This window comes from Anolis carolinensis, chromosome 1, assembly GCF_035594765.1.
Source record: "Anolis carolinensis isolate JA03-04 chromosome 1, rAnoCar3.1.pri, whole genome shotgun sequence".
Taxonomy (NCBI): Eukaryota; Metazoa; Chordata; class Lepidosauria; order Squamata; family Dactyloidae; genus Anolis; species Anolis carolinensis.
This window is the reverse complement of record NC_085841.1, coordinates 96,745,783-96,759,126: the sequence shown is the minus strand read 5'-3', so window position 1 is coordinate 96,759,126 and position 13,344 is coordinate 96,745,783. Positions and strand designations below refer to the sequence as shown.

Here is a 13,344-nt window from a genome sequence, read left to right as displayed (position 1 = left end):
GGCAATTGCAATCATTTCTGGGGTTTGCAAATTTTTATAGATCCTTCATAAAAGGCTTCGCGCAAATAACCGCACCCCTTACTGAACTTTTAAAAACAAAAGGGAAAGGGGAGACAGCAAAAGTAAAAGCTCCTGGCGCCAAACTGAGTTGGACGCCAGAATGCCAAAAGGCATTTGAAACCCTAAAAGAATGCTTCACAGAAGGACCCATCCTAAAACATCCAGATATCAGAAGCCCTTTCATAATCCATTGCGATGCCTCAGACTGTGCGTACGGGGCAGTACTATTGCAAAAAGATCAAAATGGGAACTTAAAACCCTGTGGATATTTGTCCCGGAAGTTCAGCGAAACTGAAAAATGTTGGCCAATATGGGAAAAAGAGGCATTAGCCATATTAAAAGCCTTAGAATGCTGGCGACACTTCCTCGAAGGAAGCGGAATCCCATTTGAAATTTGGTCTGACCATAAGAACCTCCAGTATTTAAAGTCTCCTCGAAAATTGTCCCCCAAACAAATTAGATGGGCGCAATACTTCAGCAGGTTCGATTTCCAATTAAAATTTTTTCAAGGGAAGCAGAATGTCTTGGCAGATGCTCTTTCACGCATGCCTCAACACGAAGGCATAACCACAGCAAAAGAGGGGACAATATTCTCCGATAAACAATGGGGCTTAGCTGTCAGGACAAGAGCGCAAACCCAAAAGGAGAACACGGCTATTGTTGAACTCGACGGGGAAGATAATTGGGGAAACGAACTGAAACAGTCTTATGAAGGAGATCAGTGGATCGCATCCAACGCAGAAAAGGGGGAGCAGAAGGGGGGATTTTGGTTTGTTAACAAGAAACTGTATATCCCAGCAATATTAAGGATTAAGATTTTGCATCGTTTTCACAATAACCAGAGCGCTGGTCATACAGGAATTACAAAAACAATGAAGGCAATAGCAAAACATTGTTGGTGGCCAGGAATGAGGAAGGACATAAAGAATCATGTTGTTCAATGTGATGATTGTGCCAGAAATAAATCGAGAGGAGGGAAGCCTATGGGATTATTACAAACAGTAGCGGAACCTACCAGACCTTGGGAATGTGTAGCTATGGACTTTGTGGGGGAACTGCCGGTTAGCAAAGGACATCGTTATATTTGGACAGTATTAGACCTGTTTTCTAAACAGGCCCACTTTATAGCACTGACGAAACTACCATCGGCCGAGAAACTAGCTGAATTGTACATAAACCATATTTACAAACTGCATGGATGTCCCAGTAGAGTGGTCAGTGACAGAGGAGTACAATTCACAGCAAAATTTTGGGAAAAATTCTTGGAAATGCTAGGAGCAGAAAGGAGTCTAAGTTCTGCTTTTCACCCCATGACAAACGGGGCAGTAGAACGTACTCAGCAGACACTTGGGCAGTTCCTTCGAATGTACTCTAACATGAGACAAAATGACTGGTCTAGGTGGTTGGCTTTTGCAGAACTAGCTTTTAATTCGACTATACATTCAGCAACAAATAAAACCCCCTTTGAAGTAGTTTACGGGTATAAAATACAGCCTTTGCCCCAGTTGCCAAGATGGACAGAGAATGAGGAAACAGAGGCAGGAAAATGGAAAACGCAAATGCTAGAATGCTGGAGTCAAGTGACTGCATCCTTAAAGGAAGCACACAAAAAGTATAAAGCGTTCGCAGACAGAAAGAGGGTGGAAGGCGATAAATTGGATAAAGGAGATCTAGTGTGGTTAAGTACCCAAAACATCAAATTGGGGCTACCTTCGAGAAAGTTGGGCCCCAAATATATTGGACCATTCAGAATACAGGGTGTTATCAATGAAGTAACTTTCCAGTTGGCATTGCCAAAAAGTTTAGGGAAAATACACCCAGTATTCCATCGCAGCTTACTGAAAAAGTATATGGGGACTTTGGACAAAATGGACGCATAGAGTTATTGTTTGATTTGTTTCAGGACTATGATGAAAGAAGAACCGGAGAGGAGGACGAAGAAAACGAGGGCGCCATGTCATGGAGCCAAATCCCAGGGCTGGATTTCCAAGCCCTGAATCTGGCTTCATAACATAAAACAACCCTGCAAGCACCTGGCGGGAGAAGATAAAATGAGCCTGGGAACTTAGGGTTGAAAGTATAAACAATTATAATTGATGTAGTGTGTGGGAATGGTAGTAATGTGATCCGGAGGGTGGGGTTTGATGATGATATTTGCGTGTGCTATTACGTTGCATCAGAAGTGATAAAATTGAATGTATGTAAACATTAGGTCATTCTCGACTTTTCCAAAGTCATGTATTCTTCAATAAAGATTGGATTTGAGAGCAGCTATCTTTGATCTGCGTTCAGACTGATCCTTTGAAGTGAGCGTGACATAGTGCTTCTTGTAAGTCTTCAGATACTGAACTACAACTCAACTTAGCAGTATTACCAGGCATCCCAGATTTTAAAAGACAGTCCTGTATTTAAATAAAATGTCATGCATCCCGTTACATCTCAGGTCAAGATGTCAATTTTCCCCTATTTCTGCCAATCTGAGCATGCGCTTCTGGTGGAAGTGAGTCCAGAGCTGGCCAACTTCTCCCCCTTCTCCTCCAAATTGGATGCAGTAATAGTGGTGTCCTCTTGCTTCCTTCTGGGCACCCAGATGAAGCAGACTCCACTCCGGGCAATCGGAGAGGAGCTTGGGTGAAGGGAGGTGAAAGCGGGAAGGAGAAGGGGGTGCAGCCATCACTTCCCAGAGCATAAGGAGTTAGTTATTGTGTCCCTTATTTTCACTTTCAAGACCTGGCAACCCTAGCCTTAGGCAACATAGCTAATGGTGAAGAGTACTGCAAGTTGCACTTCAGCAACAGTATGTAGGGCAAAAGAAAACACACTGATAAGGTAGAAGAAAGAAATAGATCACATATTGCAAGCAATAGCCTGCAGGCTCTGTTGCTGGCCTTGACCATGACCCGATTATAAGCCGAAGGAGGCTTTTTCAACTCGTAAATAAGGGCTGAAAAACTCGGCTTATCTTCGAGTATATGCTGTATCTATCTGTAAAGAAGTGTGTCTTTGTTTTGATTTATGGATGACATGTTTGTTTGATTTTGTTTTAGAAGTCATGTTTGGCTAAGTTTAAAATGGGTAAGTATTGGAGTTGACAATATATGGGGGAAGGTAACCAGCTCAGCATTCTGAGGCAGGTTACCATAGCAACGGGGGCGGAGCCAACCGCCGTTTGGAAAAGAAAAGGAGGGAATGTTTTAAACCCAGCTCAGTCTGTGATTTTTAGTCACAGGGAAGACACTGGTTTTCAGGTTTAGGGAACCAGGGAGGCAGACCTCTTAACAGAACCAGACTAAGCAAGTTGGGTGACTTGTTTAGAGTTATTTGTAGAGGCTGTGGAGTAGGGAAAGTAATCCCAGTAGTTCCAAGTGATCGGTTTATAGTTTGGTTCTGAGAGAAGAAAGTATTTTGGAAGTTAGAACACCTCAACATCTATCTGTAACAGTTATTTAAGTGCCTTAAAGAAATTATTGAAACCACTAAGCTTTGTACGTGAAATAAACTTGTTTTGTTCTTTAAACCATCTAAGTCTCTGTCACACCTATATTCAAACTAAGCAACGATACCATTAAAAAGAATAAATTATCCTCTGCCTGATATCTCCATAATTGGTGGCAGTGGTTATAAAATCATCATCCAGACATCTTTACATGTTGGTGGCAACTGTATGGTGGGATAGTTAAAGATATAATAATTAAAAGGATTCCTCCCTGCCTCAGCATCTGTGCACTATCTATCTAGCATGCATGCTTTGGATAGCATAGGCAGTGTTTGTTTTGCTATCTGTGTCCCTGTTTAGAAGATTTCAACAGTCTTTCTGTCCCTGTGATAATTAGATTTTTTTTTAAATGGCTTTTTGTGGAAACAAAAATTGGCAATAAAGCTTCAATAGAGACCTGTTTTCCCCATGATAATTCTTACAGGAGTGAATTATTATTGTGCGGGATAGATTACTCTCACTTCATGTTGTCTCACCCTGTTCTTATCTATGAGTCATTTGTAAGTCAGATGTTTGTAACTTGGAGACTGCCTATACTATTTTCTTTTTGAAAAAAATGCACTTCACATGCTCAGACCCATTTAATATCATATCTTTGGTCTTTTCGAGTTATGCTTATTTGCTAGTAGTGATTTCTCCATGCATTAAGTGAACCCTCTTCTCCAAATCAGTCACATTTTCCATATTACAGTTGGTTAATTTCTAAAGGAGAACTCATTCATTCATATCTTACTTTTCTGTTCTGTCCTAGTCATAGAGGACTTATCATCTAGAGAGGAAATTGTGTGAATTTTTCTGCCTACCCTAAACCCAAATTGGTTTTTGTGTTACCTGCCATAGAGAAATCTGCTGGCAGGCTTGTTCAGAAAACAACGCTGATTGGTCAAACAAGTGGTTTTTCATTATCTTTTTTATTAGTCTGCATTCTTTCTGTGGCAGACATAGAAAAAATAAAGCAAACTATTTCCGTTTGTGGAACATTAAGGTGGAAAAATATTACCAGTTTGACCATATAGGATTACTAACTGAATCCAGACAAGATGGAGGTCCTCCTGGTCAGTCGTAGGGCTGAACAGGGAATAGGGTTACAGCCTTTTGTTGGATGGGGTCGCACTCCCCCTGAAGACACAGGTTCGCAGTCTGGGTGTTCTCCCGGACTCATCGCTGAGCCTGGAACCCTGGGAGCCTTCGCACAACTCAGACTTGTGTGCCAGCTGTGCCCGTTCCTTGGGAAGTCTGACTTGGCCATGGTGGTCCACGCTCTGGTTACATCCCATTTGGACTACTGCAACGCTCTCTACGTGGGGTTGCCTTTGAAGACGGCCCGGAAGCTCCAATTAGTAAAACGGGCGGCAGCCAGATTAATAACTGGGGCGGTTTACAGGGAGCCTACCACTCCCCTACTTAGCCAGCTCCACTGGCTGCCGATATGCTACCGAGCCCAATTCAAAGTGCTGGTTTTGACCTATAAAGCCCTAAACGATTCTGGCCCAATCTACTTGTCCGAACGTATCTCCTCCTATGAGCCAGGAAGATCCCTAGGGTCATCTGGTGAGGCCCTGCTCTCGGTCCCACCTGCCTTGCAAGCACGGCTGGCAGGGACGAGGGACAGGGCCTTTTCAATCGTGGCTCCTCGGTTATGGAACACCCTCCCCAGAAATATACGACAAGCCCCAACCCTTTTGAGTTTTAGAAAAGCCCTGAAAATATGGCTATGTGCCCAGACTTTTGAAGATTAAATGATAACGACGACCCGGACTGATTTATGGCTACAGCACGAGGATTTTGGATGAATGGATTTTTTAACCATATGTTTTATATTTGTATATTGTTTTAATTGTTTTAATTGGATTTTCATTGCTATGTTTTAATTATGTGTAGGCATCGAATTTTTGCCAATTGTGTACGCCGCCCTGAGTCCCTTCGGGTGAGAAGGCCGGATATAAATGTTGGAAATAAATAAATTCAGTAGAGTGTTGTGTGGTTTCTGGGCTGTATGGCAGTGTTCTAGCAGCATTTTCTCATGACGTTTTGCCTGCATCTGTGACTGGCATCTTCAGGGGATCTGATGATAGTCAAGCAAGTGTATATATACTTGTGGACATGAACAAAATTTGGCTACTTGTATTTAAAAACAGTAGAATCAAGACAGTGAATAAGGAACATCACCCAGACACCGGAAGACTCCATATAGTAAGCAATCAAGGGCTTACCTAGACAAAGGATGCCTCCAGGCAACAAACAGTTCAAAGGGAACAAATGCCAGACTACTTCCAAGTTTGCTAATTGCACCTTTCACACTAGTTGAACACCTCCCACCCTGGACACTCCACAGGTATATATACTTTACTTGCTTGACTACTATCAGATCCTCTGAAGATGCTAGTCACATATGCAGGTGAAACATCAGGAGAAAATGCTGCTAGAACATGGCCGTACAGCCCAGAAACCACACAATACTCCAGTGATTCCGGCCGTGAAATCCTTTGGCAATACTATACTTTGTAAATTCAACTCTGTTTAGAATAGTTTTTGCATTTCCCAAGCATTACCTCTTCCATAGACCAATACTAGAAAAAACACAGCCTTTATAGCAGGGGTCCTCAAACTTTTTAAGCCAAGGGCTGGTCCACATTCTCTCAGATTGTTGGGGGGGGGCAGAATATTGTTTGAAAAAAAATACAATCAAATGCCTATGCCCACTGCACATGTCTTATTTGTAGTGCAAAAAACCCCAACAACAACAATGAAAGAACAATACAATATTTAAAAATAAGAACAGTTTTAACCAACATAAACCTACCAGAATTTCAATGGGAAGTGTGGGCCTGCTTCTGGCCAATGAGATAGTCAAGATAATTAGGATTGTTGTTGTTGTGTGCCTTCAAGTCATTTCAGACTTTGGACGAGCATAAGTCTAAAACTGAGGGCGGGGGACAGATAAATGACCTTGGAGGGCTGCATCTGGCCCACAGGCCTTCGTTTGGGGACCCCTGCTTTATAGTGTCTTAGGCATGTCACTAAGGAGAACATTCACCAGCTGTAGCAGAGAGATTTGTTAAAATGAAGAACTGAAACTAAGTCACCTGCATGCCCCAGTGATCAGTTTGTGCTGTAAACAAAAGCAGCTTGATGTTGTGGTAACAGTTTAGGATTTTTCCATCACAGAAGTATAGTCAGTGATGCAGTGAAAAATTATCCTTATCTTTCAGTATCTCAGGATCAGTTATTACATTTTGCCTCATGTTAGGTTGTTGAAAAATAGAGAAACAAGGTGTTGTTTTGTCATTTGATCTCTGAACTGAATCTTTACTCCTGTATGAATCCCCACTACTCTTGTATTCTCAGACCTGGTCTTTATAGACAGCAGAATGACAAGGTAGAATCCTGAAAAGCTAACATAAACAAAATTATTTTAGATATCATGTGGTGACAGTACATAGTTGAAGGTTTTCTACAGAGGAAACTTTCAGCAAGTACAAAGCCAGGCTAGCAAATCGAATGTCAAGTTAAAATCTTCTCTTGCTTTGCAAATTTTATTCTTGAAGAGTTTTTGTAAAAAGTTGTAACTTTAAATAGTGGTATGCCACACAAGTACTCTGAAGTGGAACGTCACATGTTTATCCTATAATAACATCATAAGCTCCTTCTCTTAATGCATTTAAACCAGTACCATGAGAACACTATCTTTAGGGGGGGGGGGGGAATGAAAACACTCTAACATCTCGATGATGGTTGAATATATTTTGTTGATGTTGAATCCTGACCTGCGGGCAGTATGTAGAAAATGGAGTGATAGCAATAACAGAATGGAGTGTCATGGAAAAGGGCATGACTGGATTGCTGGATGAGAGTACTTCCCAATTACACATTAGGTTGCAGATGCTCTTTTTCCTGTGCTGTTTATTCTAACATTTGGAACTCCTTATTTTGAGGATACTCATAGGATGTCTTTTTATCCTTATAGCACAGTCCTAGGCGAAAGTATGAGTTTTGGAAGGATATTATTGCTGCCATACAGCATAATTATAAAACTTCTGCATTTAAAGGTGAGTGAACCCTTTACCACTTTCTTTTAAAGTCTATTTTATGCATCTAGCACGACATAGTTAACACTTAATGGCAGTCAGGAACATAACTTCTGGATGTCAACATGTACATTGAATTACAGTTCACAACTATAAATAGAATACTTTTTTCATATTTGTAATGCTACCTGGCACTGATCTCTTTCAGGTAGGGATACTAAATTTGTGATGTCAGCACTTTATGTCACAAGGTAGACATGTCATGGCACAATGAAAATTTGCCAGAGGAGTGTGACTTGTAGAATAGGTAACTTCATATAGAGTACGATAGAGAATATGTTCTAAGACAGCCATGGATACCTGAAGTTATAGATCACCCCTCCCTCCCTGATGATATCGACAACTAGCACTTTTGGCCCAGTTCCTCTGGATCCAATCCAAGATTTTATCATTATATTTTGTATATGATTTTTATGACTTGCTTTTAATGTTGTTTGATCAGTTTTATTGTTTTGTTTTTATTGTTGATTGGGCTTGGCCCCATGTAAGCCGCCCCGAGTCCCTTCGGGGAGATGGGGCGGGGTATAAAAATAAAATTATTATTATTATTATTATTATTATTATTATTATTATTATTATTATTATTATTAAACTCAGTCCTGACCCCAAATGCTAGCTCAATGTTGGCGTCACAAAAGATTTGGCAACAGTAAAAGATTTCTGAGCTTCACCTAATGGCTATTTTTGACATTTACATGAATCTGTTCTGTAGTATTTATAGTGGTCTTAGTAGAAAATGCTTCAGCTGTACTTCATAAAAAAGGAAATCGGCCTGTCTAGCAAGCATTGCAAAATGAATATGTTATCAGTAAATGTTTGATTTTTATACATTTTTTAATACTATATACCTGGGATCAAGCTAAAAATTACCGGGCCAAAAGTTGTCTGGATGGGAAGGTTTAAGAAGCCTTGCCATAGATAATATTGAATCCTATATTTTGACTATACTTGGACGGAAGCAGGGGATAACAGAAATCCACTGGTGGAACTAGAAAAGCTCATAAACATGGGGAGGAATACTTATTTGAATGTAAGTCATTGAAACTGTGGATATCAAATCCATTGACAAGAGATTACTCGGGCCAGGAGTAGACCAGGAGCTGGGATATTTGGGGGGAGTCTCCGTAAGTGAAATCATGTATGGTATTTCAAATCCATTGATAGGAGATTTGATACTGGGCCTTGTAGCAATTGCCTCAAAAGTATTCTAATGGTATTTAATTGTATTACTCACAGCTTGCCCATTTTTTCAGAAATTTCCAAGGAAACTCAGAGTATTTAATGAAATGATATGCAAGCCTAAATCCAGTTTTAGTCTCAACTAGGTAACTTCACATTTATTCATTTATTCAGTAACTCTGCTGAATCTTTGCACAGTCTTATAAGATACTGAGGTGCTTTTCTGTTCAGAAAAAAACATATGCAGACTTTTTCAAAGATATGTAATAATAATATCATCATCATCACCTTTATTTTTAACCCGCCCTCTCTCTCCAAAGGGATTCAGGGTGGCTGTATCCCCACAAAAAGGACATCTCCTTATTTGTAGTTGTTTATGTTGAAACACTAAGCATGAAAACATCGCACACAGAGAGTTGGGGAAATAGTACCTCAGATATTAAGATTTTCCAAATACTGTAGTACTTTTGTTGCTTGTGAGAAAGCTGTATTTTGGCTTTAAATTAAAGTATTAAATTCAGAAATAAATTATCTTTACATATACCATCAACAAGCCTTCATTGACTTAATCATCAGGAAAAATAGCAATAACATTGTATAGATATGCTTCTAAGAAATAACTGAAAACCGTTAAATAAAAACAGATCAAACCCTGAACATGTAGTTCACCTTTTTATTATTATTCAATATGTGTTTTAAATCAGGCTTAGAAGACACAACTGGACATTTTAGAGCAACGAGTAAAATACTTATTTCAAATGAATATAAGAAATTACATATATTTTGTTTCAGAAAAAAGATATGCAGTTAACAACTTTGTGTGCAATTAAATATTAACATTTTTAAATAACTGGTCTTACATTAGTACAATAAGTAACTGTACAAGCACCATAGTGTAAAACTAACAAAATTCAACAGTATTTTTCTATTTATGTAGCTGATGCATATCATTTTTGGAATGTCCTATGTAAAAAAACCAACTTTCTGTAGTGGGTAATAGAGTAATATATTTTGTGAGGCTGAGTTAAAAGATCAGTGGGTCAAAACTGCCTATTCGGGACTGAGTATAATTTCAATTTAGTATCAAATGTAAATATAGTGAATGTGGCCACCCAGTCCAAGCCAGCAAGAGAGGTGTGCCAGTGAGGATAACCTTCTGTACGTGCAGCTGATGTGGCTACAGCTGCAGAACTGAATGCATAATCCAAATTGTAGAGCTCATCTGTGTCTTTGTTGAACTGACTGGATGCATTTTGTGCTGCAGATACAACTGTAAATCCCCTCTAGCGCCATTAGCTCTTGCATTAGATAATTGTGCATGATTAGACCTGCTGGGCTAGGGCCAAAGTGCTGCTATGTTAAGTGGATGATGACCTGGTTTTTAGAGTATGCTGTGTTTGCAAGGAAGTGCCTTGGCTAGAATTTACAGACTGCCATGCCAGTGTAGTCTCAAGGATCGGCTGTTAAGCTGATGTTATAGAGACAGTAAATGCAGTGCAAAAGCTTTGGAATTTAATGCCAGTTTGTTATACAAAATTTCCTATTCAAATACAGTTTCCCTTATCTTTTCTGGGTCATGTTTTTAAAATATCCCTGATGTTATAATATTTACTAATATTCAAGGTATTAGATTATATCACAGGGATATAGTTGTAAAAGAAAAGGCTTTTCGTAAGTACCTGAATATGTATATTTTCAGTACTGGAGCTAATTTACTTTGAATATTTCAGTTAGTGTGTAACTTTGCATTAATTTTATTATTTACATCTCAATTCATTTTTACAGATTTCCTGATGTGAAAAATATTATCATTCATATTGAATAATAATACTAATTTCATATCTGATTAGTAAGTTATCATCACAGTTATAATTTGAAAGTCATTATTTGTTAACTTGCCATTGTACTAATATGGTTCTTGATAAATTAGCCCCTTGATTTCAAAAGAAAAAGAAGTTATTGTGTGTGGCCGCCATGAATTTCAATCTCTTTTTACTAAAGAAGTAATATCCAAAACCAAACAAATATTAATACCCAAAAGCTGTGTTCAACTGCAATCCTAAGGCTGTTTAATTTGCAGTACATGCCGGTATTATTAATCACATTATTCAAGAATAGGATGGCAGCATTAAATGTATAGTATTGCTTCCTTTCTGCATAAGTCAGTGAATGAGGAGGCTAATTGAGGATACAATAATTATACTGTTAAGACCTGATCTTGGCAATTATAATAAACACTTCCATATTTGAATAAAATATAACAATAACATTTAATTATACTGTGTGAATATTACCCTTTAAAATAGCTTTTAAAATAGCACCTAAGATATGCACCTTGCAACATTTGCCTTAGAAATGTGATTATGTGTTGTGTTTAGTTGCTAGTAGATATCTAGCAGTATAAAACTTTGGTCTTGATGGGGTGTTATATTTGTGCAAATAAGAAACCTGAGAAAGAGGAATGGACATACTCTGAAGAAAAGAGGCCATTTGATTCATTGTTGGGGAGTTGCAGCCAGACTTGATCATTTTCCATAAGATCAACAACAGCACTACCAGAAGCTTGATCAAGGTATCCTTTCTTGTACTCATCAAATGTGTACATGATGGGTGAACCATTTTTGTATAGGCCAACCCAGACATGTGTCCCTTTCACATGAACATGGTAAGCAAAGTAGTAAAGTCCAGGTATCCTGCAGGTGAAAATTCCTGACCTGGGGTCATAGTGCTGTTGTCTGTTGTACAGAATCTTATCAAATTTAATGGGAGCAGCTGATGGAGGGTAAGCTTTTGAAAGAATGACAGTGAAAGCTGAGACTGGCATGCCAGTTAGGCCTTGGATTGCACCACCAGCTTTTATAACTGGGACACCTGCTATGGCCTGACCTTGTGGGATTCCAGGACCTGGGGGACCAGGTGGACCTGGAGGACCTGGTAGTCCAGGCTGTCCAGGGTGACCCTTGGCACCTGGAAGCCCAATAGGTCCCATAGGCCCTTCTATACCCTTTGAAGCAATGCCAGCTGGACCTGGTAATCCTGGTGCACCTGTGTCTCCTTTGCTGCCAGGGATTCCTGGAATACCTGGAGGACCCACTGGTCCTTTTGTACCTGGTATTCCAGGTGACCCTCTGGGCCCAGGTTCACCATCAATTCCATCTGCTCCCTTAGGTCCTGATGCACCCATTGGTCCAGGAAGGCCAGGTGGCCCAGCATGGCCAGTATCCCCTTTGGGGCCTGGAAAACCTGGCTGCCCTTTGGGACCAGGAGTTCCTGGCTCCCCTGAAAATCCTGGTTTCCCATCTACTCCTGGTAGACCACGCTCTCCTTTAATGCCTGGGAATCCTGCTGCCCCTGCAGGACCTCTTTCACCCTTTAGGCCAGGTATGCCATTTTCACCAGGTGCACCTCGCAGCCCTTGAGGGCCTGTATTCCCTGGGGGCCCAGATGGCCCTGCCTCCCCAGGGGCTCCCATAGGACCTTGTTCTCCCTTGGCTCCTGGGATGCCAGGAAGACCTTCGGGTCCTCTGCTTCCCTTCATGCCAGGCAACCCTGGTTTTCCAAATCCTGGTAGACCAGAAGGTCCAGTCAAGCCTACAGGCCCTGGGAGCCCTTTTGCCCCAGGACTTCCTGGTAAACCCGGTGATCCACTGGGTCCAGGCTTCCCTATTCCTGGTTCTCCACGTTCCCCTGGAGGGCCTTGGGGACCTGGGATGCCAGCTGGTCCTGTGGTACCTGGAAACCCCCGATCTCCTTTAATACCTGGCTGCCCTGGAAATCCCCTTTCTCCCGGCTTCCCTATCCCTGCAAGTCCTGGTGACCCTGCAGGTCCCTGTGGCCCTGGTGAACCTTTCTCCCCTGGGCGACCTGGAGCCCCATACCCTGTTTCTCCCTTCTGTCCATTTAAACCAGGGATGCCTGGCTCACCTTTTTCTCCAGGAGCACCCCTTTGACCCTGTGGCCCTGTCAATCCTTGTTTGCCAGCAACAGAAATCCCAGCGGGGCCAGGAATTCCAGGGGCCCCTGGGGGACCTCTTGGGCCGGGAAGACCAGCAGGTCCCATGTCTCCCTTTTCACCAGACGATCCTCTGTCCCCTGGTCTTCCTTGTAAGCCTGGCACACCTGGCTTTCCAACAGCTGAAAGTCCTGGTGGTCCTGGAGGCCCCTGTGGCCCTGGAGCCCCTTGACTTCCATATCCTGGTTTTCCTGGAGATCCTGAAGGGCCTGGGAGTCCTCTTGGGCCAGGAGTCCCGGGGGGGCCAGCTGGTCCAGGTGGCCCTTGCTCACCTCGGGTCTGTACAACTAAATCAAAATCAAAGCAATTAGTATGGTGTAGCAGTTGACAATAGAAAGCATTTAATAATTTTGTAACTATGTTTTTGAAAGCAGTGAGCCACGTCATACAATTCAGTTAGAATAGTTTCTTTTAAAACAACGGGAGATGGCTTGCATTGTATTGGAATTCTGTCTGGAATTAGTGAATACTGTGTCACCCTAGCCCTACCACAGAAACAACTTGTTTAC

At 41.2% G+C, this 13,344-nt stretch overlaps 2 protein-coding genes across 3 annotated transcripts in view; one reads left to right on the top strand and one right to left on the bottom strand.

Moving 5' to 3' along the window:
* nt5dc1 (5'-nucleotidase domain containing 1) overlaps positions 1–13,344 on the top strand; it is a 198,515-nt gene that overhangs the window by 16,630 nt on the left and 168,541 nt on the right. Inside the window, exon 6 of the mRNA XM_003215606.4 lies at positions 7,524–7,605. Within this exon, the coding sequence (XP_003215654.3) occupies positions 7,524–7,605 (82 nt within the window). The remainder of the gene's footprint in view (positions 1–7,523; positions 7,606–13,344) is intronic.
* Positions 9,483–13,344, bottom strand: part of col10a1 (collagen type X alpha 1 chain) — a 100,837-nt gene continuing 96,975 nt past the window's right edge. For both annotated transcript variants that reach the window (XM_016997748.2, XM_008120575.3), the window contains exon 3: positions 9,483–13,122. In XM_016997748.2, the coding sequence (XP_016853237.1) occupies positions 11,249–13,122 (1,874 nt within the window). In that variant the 3' untranslated portion in view covers positions 9,483–11,248. The remainder of the gene's footprint in view (positions 13,123–13,344) is intronic.